The 19806-nt window shown below is 42.3% G+C and overlaps 2 protein-coding genes across 2 annotated transcripts in view; one reads left to right on the top strand and one right to left on the bottom strand.

The window, feature by feature from the left end:
- LOC143171905 (lens epithelium-derived growth factor-like) overlaps positions 1-6851 on the top strand; it is a 59003-nt gene extending 52152 nt beyond the window's left edge. The window contains 5 exon segments of the mRNA XM_076361082.1: positions 1828-1921; positions 3835-3910; positions 5842-5926; positions 5928-6067; positions 6738-6851. Coding sequence (XP_076217197.1) covers positions 1828-1921; positions 3835-3910; positions 5842-5926; positions 5928-6067; positions 6738-6813 — 471 coding nt within the window. The 3' untranslated portion in view covers positions 6814-6851.
- An 11115-nt stretch (positions 6852-17966) lies between these two features.
- The window catches only part of LOC143172012 (lens epithelium-derived growth factor-like), a 57634-nt gene continuing 55794 nt past the window's right edge, over positions 17967-19806 (bottom strand). The window contains exons 12-14 of the mRNA XM_076361224.1: positions 19309-19410; positions 18879-19098; positions 17967-18082 (exon numbers count right to left, since the gene is read on the bottom strand). Coding sequence (XP_076217339.1) covers positions 17967-18082; positions 18879-19098; positions 19309-19410 — 438 coding nt within the window. The remainder of the gene's footprint in view (positions 18083-18878; positions 19099-19308; positions 19411-19806) is intronic.

Genomic DNA, 19806 nt, shown 5'->3' with positions numbered 1-19806 from the left:
AGAGAGCGCAAGGGGGCGGGGGCTGAGGGATTTTACAAGTGTAGCACTTCTCTGTCTCCTTCCTTTCTTGCCTTCAGAAATCTTTACAAGGTTTTTTTTTTTTAAAACCCAAGTTCTAGACCCCTCAAGTTCATGCCAAGGAAAAGTTCTTAACAGCTTTGATTTAGACATTCCAACAGTTATGGCCCTTATGAATGCCTTAATTTATACAATTTGAACATTAAACTCATACAAAGAAGTTGATTCTTAAAGACTTTAATTTTTTTAAAAAGCATTCAAGACTCTTCTCTAACCAATGTGCATCATCAACAGGTTCAGTGAAAACACCAGATTTCTTCCTAGTATGACATCTATAATACCAAAAGCATACTATGAGAATTCACGCAGCATAAATTGGTACAATTGGTACATAGCATCACTTGGTACAATGTTTTACAAGAACAAAATTAAACTTTAACATTAACCGCTATAAAAGCAATGTTTCCAACTCGTACAAAGCACAGTAAAAAGCCATCCTGACACATGTTGAAAAACTACACGCTAACAGGTCAGTATGACTGGAAGAGAGTGTGTTTTATACAAACGAAGCAAATAAGCAGTTGAAAAACTATTTACACTCTTTCCTGCTATTAACTGGACAAACATACAGGAGTCAGATTAAAACATACTACAGCTCTGTCTCCTGTTTTCTGAATGGGATTTTGAGATGTGTATTGCTTATTAATACTGGATAAAACCATCAGCAAAGCATTTAAATACTTTTCAAATGAAGATTAAAGGGGCTGTTATTCCACAAAATTTAACATTAAAATACTGTGCTTATAAAATTTTTAAAACTTTTGGTCCATAGATTTCAAATGCAAAACTTAATAACTTTTATTTTGTATTAAAAAAAAGAAAAGACTCCAGTGGCATCATTTCTTTTCAAAGAGATTCCTTTGGATTTTCAAGCTCTCTTTCTTCACCTGATGTTCTAGAAAAATAATAAAGCAACATTAATAGCCATATAAAGAATTTTAGACATGAGTCTTATTTTAAGATTCATTGACCTGGAATAAGACTAGAATCTCAGTGTGTCGATGCTCATTCAGCAGTAGATGAAGTTTGGAAGACTGAAGGAGTTAGTGATGCCAGCTTCTCTCCTTGAGAGGACTGTGTCCCCCCACACACACCAATTGAGCTCAAGTCAACTTGCCAAGCTGTGAACTGCAGTTATTCAGGATCTGATTTGTATTCCATTCAGGCGTTCCTGAATAGTAAGCCAAACAGTTTTTTTACTGTAGTTCTGACACTGGTACCAGTACCAAACTCAATGCCCTTGGAAGTGTAGAAGATGGAATCCAATATTCTTTTTGTGCTGGAAAAAGAAAAGGAAGTTTGTGTTGACTGCAGGACCATGCCATCAGCAGCGTGGACATTCAAGCTTGTAGCTTCCTTTCACTCCAACCAGCACTAATGTATTGGTTTGCTAGAAAACTTTTCACATCCTTCTTCTGGATTTTAGCAGTGGGGTTTCTTCCGCTGATTTATAAAACCTGAATGACTGCAGCATATTGCTCCAAGTTGTTTGCAGTGACCATTGCAACAATCATTTAAGGTTCACTTTCCCCCTTATAAACAGAGTGCTTTGTCCCAAATATTTATGAATTTTTATCCAGAAACTATTGGGCTTTTTATGCATCCTTACTCTACTAAACTAGGTTTTTTAATTTTTTTAGCGGTTTAGAAATATATTTTATGCAATCTTTTAGGAAGCAAGTAAGAAATAGCTGCTTTACGAGGAGAGGGTCTATGGTTTTAATTTGTGAATTACTTTCTTTAAATTAGGCTGAAAAACAAGCTGAAGCTGCGGAAGCTGCAGTGGTAGCAGCTGCAGTGGCTGTGACTCCAAAAGTAAGCCCTAAAAGAGGAAGACCAGCAGGTAACTTTAAACAAAAAGGAATTTTATTTATTTTTCCCCATACAAAATAACTTAATAGAGATGGTCGGAGGATTTATTGCCCCCAGATCTCCAGAGTATTACAGAATATTTCCTAATATATAAACTTCCAATTTTTTATTTTTTATATATATATATAAAAATATATATATACACACATCTAAACTATCCTACATGGCAACCTGAGGTATTTAGCAATTTAGCACATAAAGGGCCTTAAAATGTTTATGGTTATGCTGGGTCCTCTGAAATAAGGATCATTGTATCCCCTTGCAAGTATCACCTTTAGGAAAGCCTCCACAGGATTCTGCTAACTTACAGACTATGCAATAAGACCTCTGTTTCACTGTGGCTTCACAGAGGTTTATATTAATCAAAGATGTATAAAATTGGTACTTAAGTTGTGTTAGAATATCCACAAAACAAGTTTTAAAAAAATGGGGGGAGGGAGACTGTCTATAGGTAGAGCTCAGAGGACAGTAAAAACAAGTGAAGAGCTGGAGAGATTTTGCTGAGAAGACGTTTAAAGGAAATCTCTGTAGACCGATAGACAACTGAGAAGAAAATATAGCTATTAGAAGAAGCATGTAATTTAAAAGATTTTGCTAATAGTTCTGCAGTACTTGTTTGTGAAAGTAGCAATGATTTAATTGTAATTCTGGCAAGTTTGCAAGTATTCTTGAAGGAAACGTTTTAAATTTGTTTACTGCTAACATGGGGAAAGTTATTGGAGCACTTAAATATGCTATATGAGCATTTAGTCTGAGAAACAGATGATAATTTAATACTTTATACTCACCTGTATCTGGTAGCATTATGAAAATAACTTTTAGAAAGTGCAACCATAGTTAGCTCCCAAGGCAAACTATTTAAGACTAGATGTGAGGAAATGAAGTATTACCTTAGTACTTCACCCACTTTCATTATATTTATTAAATGAACATTTTTAATATTTTAATGTGTGTGGGATTATATTGATCTTTCAAATGAATTGTGTTTATACAAGCTATTGTCTGTAAGAGCAGGAAAGGACCTTTACAAGAGATGCTTTGGCACCCTATGGGAAATGTGTTACTAGATGATGTACTGTGCAGCATTCTCTCGCGTTAATATGATGCATGCATCTCTTGCTTAACAGTGCTCCACACTAACACCAGCAGCACTTCAAACACTGGGCTGTTTGTTAGGTTTTTTCCTAACAGAATGTTCACTGGGGATAGCAGATAAGCATGTTCCATAAATTTCAATCCATAATGGCAGCATACTAAGTATTTTCATTTTACAGAATTTGAAGGGTATAAACGTTGAGAAGGTGGATAAACTGTTTAGCTTGCTTTAACACTGAAACACGGTGAAATTGAGAAAATGTAGAACTGTGCTGTATACCTCAGTGTGGTGGTAGAATTTCTTGACACTGATTTACTCTCAGGGAAAGGGATGGAAGCTCCATGAAGCTCTTAAAACTACCACTAATAAATAGGCTGAGTTTAGATTTGCACACTAAATTACTTAAGCTTTTTCCCCCCACTTATTATTGTCTTATTATTCCACTTATTATTCTCTTGTTTCAGGCTTTTTTTTTTTTTTTATTAGCTGCGTAACATGAGGCAGGGCCATTCTGAGTGCACTGGGTGGAAAAGGCACAGGAATAGACGGTTTAAACCTCTTAGACTGCTATCTTAAAGTACCAAAGTGTTGGTTGAGATTTTAATTTTTCAAAGGGATCTCGATTAAACTTTGATACACAGTTCCAACATTTGAATTTTTTTAAATAGAGTATTTACCCTACTAAGTTTGACTCAAGTGTTGCTTCTGTGTGTTGACATGAGAAACAATCCTTTTAGATAAGGAACGGGTGGTGGCTGTAGACTAACCTGTTCTTTTTGTATAATTAGCTACTGAAGTAAAGGTTCCAAAACCAAGAGGGAGACCCAAATTGGTGAAACCACCTTGTCCTTCAGAGACCGACATGTGAGTTGGCTTTTTATATAAAATGCCTGTCTTTTTATTGTAAACCAAGTGGTTGCATTTGATGAGCTGTCATGACTTACTGAGTTCCTGCCCAGCATTTTCCTTGTAGTACTCAGTATAAGTTGGATGTTGCAGTCAGGATGGGTGGACAACCAGATGGGTAAAAAAGTGGTTGGATGATTGGGCTCAGAGGATAGGGGTTAATAAGTTGTTTTCTACCCGGAGGCTGGTAACAAGTGGAATACTGCAGGGGTCTATCCTGGGACCTGTCCTGCTTAACATCTTTATCAATGACCTGGAGGAGGCGACAGAGTGCACTCTCTTCAAGTTTGCAGATGACAGCAAAATGGGGGGGGGGGGGGGGCAGTCAATACACTTGAGGGCAGAGCTGCCATCCAGAGGGAACTAGACAGGTTGGAGGAACAGGCTGACAGGAACCTCATGAAATTCAACGAGCACAAATGCAAAGTCCTGCCCCTGGGAAAGAAGAACCCCTGGCAATGGTACAGGCTGGGGACTGACTGCGGAGCAGCTCTGCTGAAAAGGACCTGGGGATCCTGGTAGACAGAAAGCTGACCATGAGCCAACAGTGTGCCCTGGCAGCAAAGGAGGCCAACAGTATCCTGGGCTGTATGAACAGGAGCGTAGGCAGTTGTATTGGGTCTGGCTGGGATGGAGTTAACTTCCCCCATAGCAGCCCTCATAGTGCTGTGCTTTGTATTTGTAGCTAGAACGGTGTTGATTGATAGCACACCAACGTTTTGGCTATTGCTGAGCAGTGCTCGCACAGCATCAAGGCTGTCTCACCAGCCCCCCACCTCCCCAAAGGCTGGTGGGTGAGCAAGAGGTTGGGAGGGGGCATAGCCGGGACAGCTGACCCAAATTGACCAAAGGGATATTCCATACCATATGACGTCATGCTCAGCAATAAAAGCTAAGAGAAAGGAGGGGGAGAAGGGGCATTCATTATTAAGGCGTTTGCCTTCCGAAGCAATCGCTACGCGTACTGAGGCCCTACTTCCCAGGAAGTGGCTGGACATGGCCTGCTGATGGGAAATAGAGAATAAATCTTTTTTTTTTTTTTTTTTTTGCTTTCTTTCATTAAACCACCTTTATCTCGACCCATGAGGTTTTCATCTTATTTTCTCCCCCTGTCCTGCTGAGGAGGGGGAGTGACAGAGTGGCTTGGTGGGCATCTGGCAGCCAGCCAAGGTCAACCCACTACAGCAGTAGATTGAGAGAAGTGATTATCCCCCTCTATTCAGCACTTGTTAGACCACATCTAGAGTCCTGGGGTCCCTCAGTACAAGAAAGATGCCGACTAACTGGAGCGAGTTCATCAGAGGGCCACCAAGCTGGTCAGAGGGCTGGAACGCATGTCCTATGAGGAGGGGCTGAGGCAACTGGGCTTGTTCAACCTGGAGAAGAGAAGGCTTTGGGGGAGATCTAATAACAGCCTTCCAATACCTACAAGGAGTTCATCAAGAAGAAGGAGCCAGGCTCGTCACGACGGTGCATGGTGGGAGGATGAGAGGCAACGGGCATAAATTGAAACAAGAGAGGATCAGACTGGATATAGGGAAATACTTTTTCACCCTGAGGACAGTCAAGCAGTGGGGCAGGTTGCCCAGAGAGGTTGTCCAGTCTCCATCCTTGGAGGTTTTCAAGACCAGACTGGAGAAAGCCCTGAGTAACTTGGCCTGAACCACCCCCAGCAAGGGGTTGGACAAGAGACTTCCAGAGGCCCCTTCCAACCTGAATTATCCTATGATCCTATGAAATGAAAGATCTAAGAGTGAGCCAACTTTGTGCAGGTGGAGTATTTGATAGTAAAAACTAAAAAGTACATCTTCCTGAATGGAGAGTTAGGTTCTCTTTTAAACTGGGTATAGATAACGAATATGAAGCTTAAATAATTTACTGTGTTTTAGTATTCATGAAGAGGAGAAGACAAAGAAAAAAGGACTGGAAGAAAAGCCCAAAAAACAAGGGAAAAAAGATGAGGAGAGTCAGAAGGAAGAAGACAAATCGAGGAAGGAATTTGATAGAAGAGAAGCAAAGAGGGAGATCGAACCAAAAAGGAGAAATACTTCCCAAGTGGGTTCTGCATCAGCGTCTGATTCTGAAGAGGATGAAGGAGAACATGAAGGTGATAAGGTATATTGCTCTTTATTGACTTGCTTATTGTAAAGAACAGTAGTTCACTGAAAATATTTCTTAAAGCTAATGCTAGGCCTTCAATTTTGTCTATTAAGTGTTGGAGCCTTGTGTCTGGCTAATATAGATGCATGTCTTGGAAATGAGAAGTTGCAGAATTCCTTTCTGTCAAATAATCTTTTCAATAACTTTTAGATATTTACAAAGAAAAAAAATTTCTAATACATTTAAATCCATCTTTTAAAAAAATAAAGTGATTTATTGTAGCAAAAGTTTGTTGGTTTGTTTTGGGGTTTTTTATATGCTTACTTGAATGCATATTTTTTTTTGTCCTGAGTGTTGAGAATCTGTGGGGTCTGTGAAATATATTTCTGAGAGATAGGAAGCTGTCTCTAGCTGATCATTTGGGAATGGCTTTGGGTTTTTTGGTGTTTGGGATATTCTTCTCCATATCTGAGAGAAAGCACTAATAAAACTCAGCTTCTTATCTGCATATAAAAGATTTGGATTTAGTTACAGAGGAATGCTAACTCTCATCAGGGTGTTTCATGGACTAGAGAAATAATGTGTAGACATCTAGAGCAGGTAGGTTTAACTATTAATGTTTTTGACGTTTAGTAATCTAAAGATTCCTTCTCTCTTCTCACCCTAAAATCCTAAATAAAAACAGAAGAAAAAAGGAGGGAGAAACTTTCAAGGAGCTCATAGAAGAAACATGTTACAAGGCCAACATGAGAGAGAACTGACAGAAAGAAAGTGTAAGCAAGAGGAGCAAATGGAATCTGAGCCGTGAGTATGTTTTAATACATAGTGTCTGTACATTGTGGTAGTACTTTGAAACTAAGAGGAGGCACAAAACCTGACAAAATTCCCAATTGGTTTGCACTGTGTTCTGTGTCCTCCCTCTGCCTTTTTTTCCCCCAAGCATTATTTAACTTTTTAAACGGAGAATAAAAAAGCTCTTGTAAATCAATATGTAGTATTGTGGGAGGATGGGAAAAGTTGAATCCAGAAATTAAGCGATGTCAGTCTTTCAGTGACTTAGGTTTCCTAACAGTAGGACAGAGTTGGTGGGTTCTGTTTAGAAGTATCCTGAGAATACCTGAAGAGAGAGCTAACTCTCTTGTTCCAGCAGGGCCACGTATTACATTTTAAGTAAGTCTTGAATACATGAGATTGAGATTTATATCAAAATTCTATAGCCATGAATTAAGTTGCTCAGGTTGTGGAATACATAGGGTTCCCTGGAAAATGCTTCCTTCTCTGTCTGGCAGCTGGAGGCTATACTATCAGACAGAACAAGGAAGAAGTCATGATTTATGCTACTCTGGCTCTGCAAAGCCAGTTGAGTAACATCAAGCAGTTTGCAGTCAGAAGATAAATTATCACAAATGAACCAAGCATTAGCATGGAGAGAAGATCCTGCCAGAAACTTAGGGGGTTGGGATAGCAGGAAGAAATCGATCTGACCCATTCTCAAGACCTATTCCACAAGTGGGTGAAGAAGCCACCACCATGAGATCGAGATGTTCCCATCTACACAGTTCTTGGGAAGGAGGAAGAAGGGGGAGAACAAGGTAAAAATTCTGGGAATTAGGAGAAGGAAACGGTCCTCTTCATCTATAACAATAAAATTATAACCTTTCTCTATCCTTTAACAAGAATCTAGATTTATTTACTCCCCCCCCCCCCAAGTGATTTCGTCTCTTCCTTGTCAGTTATTCTTTCTCTAGAAACCTAAACACACTTCTTCCTTGGGGCAAACCTAAACTTTTCCAATGTCCCAAAGACACTAAATAGTTTTTATTGTTTCTGCAATTCTTAATATATTATTATGTAAATCTGACATGCTTTTTGATTTCTGCAATAAATTGTCATGTGTTGTTTTGGTTATCATAGAATCATAGAATGGTTTGGGTTGGAAGGGACCTTAAAGGTCATCTAGTTCCAACCCCCCTGCCATGGGCAGGGATACCTTTCACTAGACCAGGTTGCTCAAAGCCCCATCCAAGCTGGCCTTGAACACCTCCAGGGAGGGGGCATCCACAACTTCTCTGGGCAACCTGTTCCAGTGTCTCACCACCCTCACAGTAAAGAATTTCTTCCTAATAACTAATCTAAATCCACCCTCTTTCAGTTTAAAACCGTTACCCCTCGTCCTATCACTACACTCCCTGATAAAGAGTCCCTCCCCATCTTTCCTGTAGGCCCCCTTTAAGTACTGGAAGGCCGCTATAAGGTCTCCCCGGAGCCTTCTCTTCTCTAGGCTAAACAACCCCAACTCTCTCAGCCTGTCCTCATACGGGAGGTGCTCCAGCCCCCGATCATCTTCGTGGCCCTCCTCTGGACCCGCTTGAGCAGGTCCATGTCTTTCTTATGCTGGGGGCCCTAGAGCTGAACACAGTACTCCAGGTGGGGTCTCACGAGAGCCGAGTCTTCTTTACTTTTAAATAGATTTCATATTTTATGCATCTAGGGAACTATACAGAGCTCCACTTCAGTAAAAGTAAGGAGCAGTAGCTTATCTTAGTGACTGTGCATAGTTTAGATTATACCTGATGCCTAATTATGAAGCACAAAACCTAATATTGATAAAATGTGAAAAGGTTTATTTTTCTTTTTGCTTTCTTGCAACTTCCTCTGTCAGCATAATGGATATAAATTGAATTTTTTGTTTCATTTTTTAAAATAATTATTTTCCATTTTTCTGGTCTAGGTAGCTACCTCATTAATATTTGTTAGGCAAACTCAATTCAGTGCTTTGTACATAAGACACAGCCTTGCTTAAAGAATGTGAGTCTGTGCAGGTACAACTGTGTTGCTCCTCGGTCTACTGCCAAATTTGTGCCAACATCCTCAGCTATTCATCCTCTCAGTTGGTAAAAAGAAACAAAGCAGCTTGTTGAACAATGTTGCAGAAAAGACCTTGACTTTTGCTGATTTAACATGCATTACCAACTACAGCTTTTCTTAGTACCAATGAATAATTCAACACGTCCCAAATTTTAAAAAGATAACTTAAGGAAACAGCATATATGCCTATCAACACAATTGAAAGTAGTTCTTAAGCACAATCACTTGGAATACATTATTTTCTAGAATGCACAGAATCATAGAATAATTCAGGTTGAAAGGGACCTCAGGAGGTCATCTAACTTCAACCTCTGGCTCAAAGCAAGATTAGCTATGGGATCAGATTGTTCAAGTACATATTCAAAAAGATATGAAAGCATCTTACCTCTAGTTAACAAATGGAGTAAAGTTACAGCAATATTTAAAATACAGAACTGAAGAGACATTTACAAACCATTTGCTCAGACGCAATACTCAGTGCTTACGAGTGTTTTGTAAATTCATGTTTTGCTCGTGTTTACTCTGCTTAATGGTCTCTTCTTTAAACAATTTAACACTGCATATGAAATTGTAAGCAAGTTTCACATGACAAATATAGTTTGCAGATTGTTCGAGTTTTAACGTGTGCAGCATATAGAATCATAGAATCATAGAATCATTGAGGTTGGAAAAGACCTCTAAGATCATCGAGTCCAACCGTCGACCCAACACCACCACCCACTAAGCCATGTCCCTAAGTGCCTCATCTACTCGTCTTTTAAATACCTCCAGGACTCCACCACTTCCCTGGGCAGCCTGTTCCAATGTTTAACCACTCTTTCAGTAAAGAAATTTTTCCTCACATCCAATCTAAACCTCCCCTGGCACAACTTGAGGCCATTTCCTCTCGTCCTATCGCTAGTTACTTGGGAGAAGAGACCAACACCCACCTCGCTACAACCGCCTTTCAGGTAGTTGTAGAGGGCGATGAGGTCTCCCCTCAGCCTCCTTTTCTCCAGGCTAAACAACCCCAGTTCCCTCAGCCGCTCCTCATAAGACTTGTTCTCCAGACCCCTCACCAGCCTCGTTGCCCTTCTCTGGACACGCTCCAGCACCTCAATGTCCTTCTTGTCGTGAGGGGCCCAAAACTGAACACAGTATTTGAGGTGCGGCCTCACCAGGGCCGAGTACAGGGGCACGATCACTTCCCTACTCCTGCTGGCCACACTATTTCTGATACAGGCCAGGATGCCATTGGCCTTCTTGGCCGCCTGGGCACACTGCCGGCTCATGTTCAGCCGGCTGTCAACCAGCACCCCCAGGTCCTTTTCCGACAGGCAGCTTTCCAGCCACTCTTCCCCAAGCCTGTAGCGCTGCATGGGGTTGTTGTGGCCGAAGTGCAGGACCTGGCACTTGGCCTTGTTGAATCTCATACAGTTGGTCTGGGCCCATCGATCCAGCCTGTCCAGGTCCCTCTGCAGAGCCTTCCTACCCTCGAGCAGATCAACACTCCCGCCCAACTTGGTGTCGTCTCCAAACTTACTGAGGGTGCACTCAATCCCCTCGTCCAGATCATCGATAAAGATATTAAACAAGACTGGCCCCAGTACTGAGCCCTGGGGAACACCGCTCGTGACCGGCCGCCAACTGGATTGAACTCCATTCACCACAACTCTCTGGGCCCGGCCGTCCAGCCAGTTTTTGACCCAGCGCAGAGTACACCTGTCTAAGCCGTGAGCCGCCAGCTTCTCTAGGAGAATGCTGTGGGAGACGGTGTCAAAGGCCTTACTGAAGTCCAGGTAGACCACATCCACAGCCTTTCCCTCGTCCACTAGGCGGGTCACCTGGTCATAGAAGGAGATCAGGTTGGTCAAGCAGGACCTGCCTCTCACGAATCCGTGCTGGCTAGGCCAGATCCCCTGGTTGTCCCGCTCATGCCTTGTGAGCGCCCTCAAGATGAACCGCTCCATAATCTTCCCCGGCACCGAGGTCAGGCTGACAGGCCTGTAGTTCCCCGGATACTCCTTCCGGCCCTTCTTGTGGATGGGCGTCACATTGGCAAGCCTCCAGTCGTCCGGGACCTCCCCCGTTAACCAGGACTGCTGATAAATGATGGAGAGTGGCTTGGCGAGCTCCTCCGCCAGCTCCCTCAGCGCTCTCGGGTGGATCCCATCCGGCCCCATAGACTTGTGAGCGTCCAGGTGGCGTAGCAGGTCATTGACTGCTTCCTCTTGGATTACGGGGGGTTCATCCTGCTCGCCGTCCCTGTCTTCCAGCTCGGGGGGCCGAGTACCCTGAGGATAACTGGTCTGCCTGTTAAAGACTGAGGCAAAGAAGGCATTGAGTACCTCAGCCTTTTCCTCATCCTCGGTGGCAATGTTCCCCCCGGCATCCAATAAGGGATGGAGATTCTCCTTGGCTCTCTTCTTGTCATTAATATATTTGTAAAAGCTTTTTTTGTTGTCTCTAACGACAGCGGCCAGATTGCGTTCTAGCTGGGCTTTTGCCTTTCTCATTTCCTCTCTGCACGACCTAACGAGATCCCTGTACTCTTCTTGAGTCGCCTGCCCCTTCTTCCACAAGCGGTAAACTCTCCTTTTTTTCCTGAGTCCCAGCAAGAGCTCCCCGTTCAGCCAGGCCGGTCGTCTTCCCCGCCCGTTCTTCTTACGGCGTACGGGGACAGCCTGCTCCTGCGCCTTTACGACTTCCTTCTTGAAGATCGTCCAGCCTTCCTGGACCCCTTTGCCCTTCAGGACCGTCTCCCAGGGGACTCTCTCAACCAACGTCCTGAACAGGCCAAAGTCCGCCCTCCGGAAGTCCATGGTTGCGGTTTTGCTGCCCCCCCTCCTTACTTCACCAAGAATGGAGAATTCTACCATTTCATGGTCGCTAAGCCCAAGACGGCCTCCGACCACCACATCTCCCACCAGTCCTTCTCTGTTTGTAAACAGCAGGTCGAGCGAGGCACCTCCCCTGGTAGGCTCACTTACCAGCTGTGTCAGGAAGTTGTCTTCCACACACTCCAGGAACCTCCTAGACTGCTTCCTCTCTGCCGTGTTGTATTTCCAGCAGACGTCCGGGAAGTTGAAGTCCCCCACGAGAACAAGGGCTAGCGATTGAGAGACTTCTGCCAGCCGCTTGTAGAACGCTTCATCCGCCCCTTCATCCTGGTTGGGTGGTCTATAACAGACTCCCAGCAGGATATCTGCCTCGGTGGCCTTCCCCCTCATCCTTACCCATAAACACTCAACTGTACCATCATCACAATCGTTAAGGTCTATATAATCGAAACACTCCCTAACATACAGGGCCACCCCACCGCCTCTCCTTCCTCGCCTGTCCCTTCTGAAGAGTCTATAGCCATCCATTGCAGCACTCCAATCGTGAGAGTCACCCCACCATGTTTCTGTGATGGCGACTAAGTCATATCTCTCCCGCTGCACAATGGCTTCCAGCTCCTCCTGTTTGCCGCCCATGCTGCGTGCATTGGTGTAGATGCACTTGAGCTGGGCTATCGATTTCGCCCCCGGCATCGGCACGCCACCCCTAGGCTCATCTCTAGTGAGCCTGGTTTTATCCCCTTCCCCCTTCGAACCTAGTTTAAAGCCCTTTCAATGAGCCCTGCCAATTCATGAGCTATGATCCTTTTCCCCCTGTGAGACAGCTGAACTCCGTCTGTCACCAGCAGGCCCGGTGCCGTGTAAACCTCCCCATGATCAAAAAAGCCAAAATTCCTCCGATGGCACCAGCCCCTGAGCCACGTGTTGATCAGGTGTGTTTTCCTGCTCCTTTCAGTATCCTTCCCTGCCACTGTAGGGATAGAGGAAAACACTACCTGTGCTCCCGATCCTTCAACCAGTCTCCCCAGTGCCCTGAAGTCCCTTTTGATCACTGCAGGACTTCTCTCTGCAACCTCATCACTGCCAGCCTGTATAACCAGCAGCGGGTAGTAATCGGAAGACCGTACCAGACCAGGGAGCTTCCTAGTGATGTCTCTGACCCGGGCCCCAGGGAGGCAGCAGACTTCCCTGTGGGACGGGTCCGGTCGGCATATCGGGCCCTCTGTTCCCCTCAGAAGGGAATCGCCTATGACAATTACCCTCCTTTTTTTCTTAGCAGCGGCAGTCATAATGCGTGGGGCTGACTGCCTCACCCTAGGCGACCCCCTGGATGGACCTTCGTCTACATCCTCGTTTGCCTCGCCCTCAAGTTCCAGGGCCCCATATCTGTTGTGTAAAGGCAACCGGGAAGGTGAGGGAGGCCGGGTGGGGGTTCGCCTGGCACACCGAGCAGGGACCCGTTTCCATTCCCCCCCGTCGCTTAGGTCCCCTCTTTCTACCTGGTGGCAAGAGGGCAGGGGATCCTCTGCTTCTTGCGGAGCCTCCATCTGCTGCCTCTGCCTCAGGGACGGTAGGGTGCGGCTCCACCAATCTATCTCCCTCTCACACTCCCGGATACTCCTCAACCTTTCCACCTCCTCCTTCAGCTCTGCCACCAGGCCAAGCAGATCATCCACCTGGTCACACCACACACAGGTGTTGTCTCTGCTGCCCTCCGGTACAGCTGACAGGCTCAGGCACTCCCTGCAGCCAGAGACCTGGACAGCTGTATGCTTGCGTGTGAGCTCCGTCTGGGTCGCCACATTCCTTCTGGCGACGGCTTTCGGCCGAGTGGAAACCATAGCTGGTCCTCTTCTCGGAAGCCGACGATTACCAATTGAGTTGGCCTCTAGAGCCAGGAGGGTGGCTGTGCCCTGCCCGCTCGCCTTCCCTGCACGCACGCCCTCCCTCGTGAACTGCCGCGCAAACTGCCGCGCCACGCCCTTCTGACGCACCACGTCCTGTTTGCCCGCCCTGTTCGCCGCGCTCCCTGGGAGCTGCTCTTGTAAGTGAGGGGGTTTGGCCGCCGCCCCTCTTGTCCCCGCCCATGCTGAGTCAGAGCTGCCGCTCCTCAGGAACTCCCTCCTCCGGCTCGGGGAATGGGGGGGCTGGGGCACCCTCTCGCTCCCTGCGCTTTTGCTTTTCGCGGGTTTGGCCCGCATGAAATATGCATTTCTCAGCATGAAAGGTGTACCAGTTTAGTCAGAGTGGTAAGCTTACAAGTGGACTTTTACTGCAAAAACTGTAAACTAACATTGGTTTAAGCAAGATAGGTTTGTGTTATGCACACATTGTTTGATAATGGCTAATCCAAATAAATTGCTCTTAAGTAGCCATACAAGGGTTTATGTAAACAGGTTTGATTTCTTCATTTAGATGAGTCAAACAATGCTAATGGAGCTTAGAGTTCAAGCCAATGCAAATACACACACACACACACACACACACTCTCTCACTCACTCTCTCTTGAATAGAGGGAAATGTATATTGGCAGAACGTAACACTACCACTGGCTCAATTCTTGGAAGATATACTTGCAAGTTTTAAAGGACAAAAGCACAATATTGTGCTGGAATATTTAAAGAAATATATGAAATAATTTGCCTATAGTTGCTTGTTTGAGACAACCTGGTCAAGACATCTTGTGCAAGTATGTGAAGTGTTCGTCTTCAGTTTCTTTTGACCAGTAATGATCACTGGTGTGTCATGTCTGCACCCAAATAGCCTTATGCTTTTAACAGGAAATTAAAAGGGCAATCTGACTCAGTTTGTCTCTCGCCACTACAAAAATCCAAGTGTTGTCAGGTTCTGTAGAAACAAGGAAGTGGAACAGGTCATGAAAAATGTACCTTGGAGAGACAGTTATTAAAAGTGGCCATTTGTTTTCAAGTGATTGGCCACATACATTCCACTGTCCAACGGCTTCATTTACAATTTCAATTAACTCAGATGCCACACTGCATTAATGTCATATTGCATTTTGAACGACTCATTGATTTAAGCACAGTGCTGTGTTGCATAACTTGGGTTCGGAACCTGCACTGATCTCTTATTTATAAAACGTACTCCTTTAGTATGCCACTCATCCAGGCAAAACAAACATTTGTAGTTATCATTACTTAGCTGAAAACTCCCACATGACATTTTTTAAAGCTGTCCAATCAGGAACCAATAATTCCAAGACTACCTCTGGAGCAAAATCAAATTCCTGTTCATCTAAAAGAAGAGATAAAACATAAGTTTACCCTACTGCAATTAATAGTCAACATGTCCCACAGATTTATATGCAAAGTTTTAGCTTCCAGGCAGCCAAAAGGAATGCTGGACACCACAAGTCTCTTGGACTCTTTCATGCTTCTAAAACCAAGGAGAACGCTGCTGACAGTATAGCTTCCCCCAACGAATACTGCTGGACAAAAACAATCTGTGAGCACTGACTATAGGAATACTTAAAGAAAACCAACTAGCACTTCAAGAAAAGAGTTCAGCTAAAGGTTGATCTTAGAATTTTTCTCCCTCTTTTACAAAATTCTGCAGAATTATATAATAATCTTAATCTTTTGGAAGTCTGATTCAGTATCTGAATAAAATGTGACAAGAGAATGGAAACTGATATACATGCAGGATTTTTATTTAATGGATGCTTATTTTTATGCCATTTGAAAAAACTCACAGAATGGTGGAATACACCAATTAAAATAAGGCTTTTAAAGTCTATGATAAACAAGACTGAAGACTTGATAAATAGGGTTTGTTTGGGTCTTTTTTCTGCATAAAAATATATTAGGAGTTTTCTTTCAAGATTGTGGTATACTTATAGCTTACTTATTTCTGTACTTCTTTTAGTAGAGTTGCTGTGGGAATTATTCTATTTGTCATATAATCAATCTTTTTCCCATAATTCCCTGAGGTAAACTTGAATGTCAGTTTTAAATTTGGGTCCTCTTACAATATTCTCTCTCCATCAATCTGCTTCATACACTGCAGTTTTATTTTAATTTTTACATTTTAATAATGCTTTCATTTGCTGCTTCTAGGGGAAACAGTCTGCTAATCTGGAGGATTCCTTATCTGCAGTATCTTAATAAATAAATTTATTTTGGTCTTTGAAGAAACCAGAGTTTGACTTCTGTATTTTTAGACACAGTTTGAATATCTCAAAACATCTTATTTAAAAATAATAATAAAAAAAGACTCAAGACTTTAGAAAACAGCATTGTAAAAATGCTTTCATGTTTTGATAGGCAAAATAAAGAAGAAGGTAAGAAATCAGAAGTTAAGAGGATGGAGAAGAAGAGAGGTTAGTTTAAAGAATATTAAATATTCTTAATATATATACATACACAGAATATATAAACACACAATATTTTTTACTATCTTAAATTTTTTAAAGGAAGTACATGTCTAGATTTACTGCTAAGGGGATTTTGGGATCTCATTCAAAGATGTCTGATCTGTGATTACTTCCTTCAGATCTTTGAAGCAGTGTATTCTTGTTTTAGGCCTTCTACATTCTTTCCTTCAGCAGTGTGTTAGAACTGGTCTTCAGTATTCTCATCTTATTGTCATCCTAGTTTTTAAACCTTTTACGTGTTCTCCATTCACCAGCATATGAAACCAAAGGTTCTGTTTCTTTGAACTGAATCACTTTAGTTCTTTATCTTCACAACTAATTGTCTGTTCCATCATAGCAGAATAATCAGAGGGGACCCCTTGCAAATAGTCAGATGGTATCCTTTTCCAGGGAAGGGGCTTAGATTTGGGATAGTTACTGAGCTCTTGTCCACCAGACCAGACTTCCAAACCAACCTTTACAATAAGAAGTCATTCCCTTCTTAGTGTCCCTACCCTTCTTAGATATGTCTTAAGGGCAGTTCAAACCACTGCCTTCAGGTTCCACCTATCTTTTGTTATATAGTAGAAATCCAGTGGTTTAAACTGGAACCAATTCCAGTGTTGGCAGGAGGAGATATTTTTTTATATAAATGTGTCCAAGACAGATGGGACAAACAAAATAAGCAGTTTGCCTGCAATATTACTTAGTATGTATACCACTTGTATACCAAAGAAAATCCAAATAAATGTTGTGATGGGTTGACCTTGGCTGGCTGCCAGACCCCCAACCAGCTGCTCTCTCACTCTTCCTCCTCAACAGGACGGGGGAGAAAAGATGGAAAAGCTCATGGGTCGAGATAAAGACAGGGAGATCTCTTACCAATCACCATCAGGGGGAAAAACAGACTTGAGTTGGGGAAAATTAAAGTTATTGCAAATTAAAAATAGAGTAGGATGGTGAAAAACAAAGACAAAAACTAAAACACCTTCCCCCCACCCCCCCTTCTTCCCAGGCTCAATTTCACTCCTTCATTCCCAACTCTTCTATCCCCTCCCTGCCCCTAGCAGCACAGCAGGGACGGGGAAAGAAGAGTTGTGGTCAGCTGATAACAGTTCATCTCTGCTGCTCCTTCCTCCTCACACTTTTCCCTGCTCCAGCGTGGGGTCCCTCCCACGGGAAACAGTTCTTCATGAACTGCTCCAGCATGGGTCCTTTCCACGGGGTGCAGGAAGGAGCGGCAGAGGCAACGTGTGATGAACTGACTGCAACCCCCATTCCCCATCCCCCTGCGCCACTTTACTTGAAGAAATGTACATGTACAAATTCAAGCATTCTTATGGATGTTTGACCAGAATGGTTTAATTTGGGAACTTTATACACCTGTCACACTTAGCCATAGAGTTCTGAAATTTCATAGGTAGAAGTTCTAATGCTAGTTAACTATATTTAGGCAGTTCTCTTACATTGTATTTACTTGCCTACTGACTAGAATAAGAGAATTTGCAAAAATATAATGTCTCATGAGTTTATTTGCAATATGGTCCAAGCTTCCTTTGCTTCCAGCTTAATACTACTCTAAAACAGAGAAAAAAGAGTATACAGAACTCTGTCCCACCTCAAGCTATCTAGCCTACTAGGAGAACATCCTATAGAAGTTTCCTTCTACCTACACTATAGAAATGAGTGAAGCATTTCTTCTAAAAATGTTTGTTCAAAACTAGAGTTGAATTGAAGATACTATAATTTTTCTATAAAGTTGAGGAGAAAACCCTGTAAAGAAAACATTTATTAAACATGATTAAGTAGCTTCAAATTAGATAATGGTTAGTTCAGTGATCTTACTAATATTAACTCACTTTTTCTTAGTGCCAACTTCATGCTTCTCTTTCTTTTCCTCAATGTTCTCTCCATTCTGTTGTGATTGGTTGATGTCCTGAGTTTCAGACCCTCCATTTAGTGTCTTCACACCTTTAAAATTAAGGGGAAAGAATCAGCACTGCAGAAAGCAAGAAAAGCAAAATTCTGTTGTAAGAAGCATCAACTCCAACACTACAAATGTTTTTCCTATAATCTTGAAATCTACCAGGTGAATCTATATATTAAAGCAAGAAGAGATATTATGATGACTTTTAAGAATTCAGTATACCTCAGTCCCATAAATTGCGTTATCTAAATAAAATGAGCAAGCATATAAAATATTGCTGAAGGCTACAGTTTCAAGGTAATTCTCAACACATTTCAAGACAAACTCAAGAACATCATAAAATTAACTTGAGAAGTATTAAGTGTATGACAGTTAACCTGAAATGATCAGCATATATTTCAAGAGTGGCTAGGCAGAAGGGAGTCCTGGGCCAGAGCTGCGGGAGGAAGCAGCCACTCTTGAATATCCCTTAACAACTTGAACTTGGCCCACAAAGTAGTGGAGACTGGATATAAACAAGAAACTAAAAATGAACTGAGGCTAACTGAAAGAACTATTTTATTTAAAACACCAAATAAAGTATTAACTATGGAAGCTCATTCAGCTATTATACTCCTAAAAGTATGCCAACTGAATTGACTTCAGTACTAATCTTCTTCCTTCCCTACTCCCATGATGCAACTTGGAAGATAACTGCAGTGTAATTAGTTACTAAATAAATCCTACTGTACTATAAAGTTAATTAAAAAATATAGCACAAACATATCTGGTAACATTTCAGCCTCTGCTACTATAGTGAAGTCACCTGGGGAGAGTGGGATGAAGTACACCAACACCTACCTGTTAGTTCTTTTTCCTTTTCTATTTTTTTGGTTGGACCTTTCTTCCAATGTTCTTTGGGTTTTTTTGTTTCCTCGTGCTGCTTCTGCTCAGCAAGTGATTTATTCAGTACCTGTGAGAGAACAGAATCTCCTTCTCCAACTAGAAACATGGTCTTGAACTTGTTATAGAGCATTGTAGATTTTTCCATGATAACTTGGCTAACTTTGAACTTCCGTATCTGAAAATGAGAAGGTAAAACAGTCAACTCCACTTATATATATATACACCTATCTACTTAATCTCAGTAAGTGCTATATGAAATTCTTAACTCATTGTATGTTATGTTTAGACTTGAAGTGAAACATGCTCCAAAGTAGTAAATAAACTTGATGTCAAATAAAAAAAGTTTCTCTTTTGAAGTTACTTTAAATGAAGTTGCAAAACTCACCTTCTTTAGAGTTAAAATCATCTCTGTGTGTTTTTGAGCTTGTTGCATTGTGACCTGAAGGGAAGCAAGCTCATCAAGAGCCTCAATACACCTGTTCACATCCTGTATATAAACAAAAGTTTGATTTGAAGACTTTGTTTAAATGCTAACAATCTTTGGTAGCCACATTAAGAGGAAAAAATAAAATTGAAGGCAATGTTGAGTTTTAGTTCCTGTTCTTGGGGGAAAGTAGCAAAAAAGCAAGTCAGACACTGCTTAGATCTCTCTCTAAAGAGGTAAGATCTTCACTCATTAAATGATACACAAAGATGCTCAAGTTGTAGAAACCACCTGGGTACTTCGCAGAGAAAAAGAAGGATTCGGGACTACTCTCAGAAGAATATGGTAGTTGCCACACTTAGTGATAAATACAATAATGAAAGCATCTTTGCTCTAGCTCTACAGCCAATCTTATAAAATCTTCTAATCCAAGCAAGAATAAGATTATATCTCTGTGAG

This window comes from Aptenodytes patagonicus, chromosome W (genome assembly GCF_965638725.1).
Source record: "Aptenodytes patagonicus chromosome W, bAptPat1.pri.cur, whole genome shotgun sequence".
Lineage (NCBI taxonomy): Eukaryota > Metazoa > Chordata > Aves > Sphenisciformes > Spheniscidae > Aptenodytes > Aptenodytes patagonicus.
The sequence above is the reverse complement of the archived record's forward strand: the minus strand, read 5'-3'. Positions and strand labels throughout refer to the sequence as shown.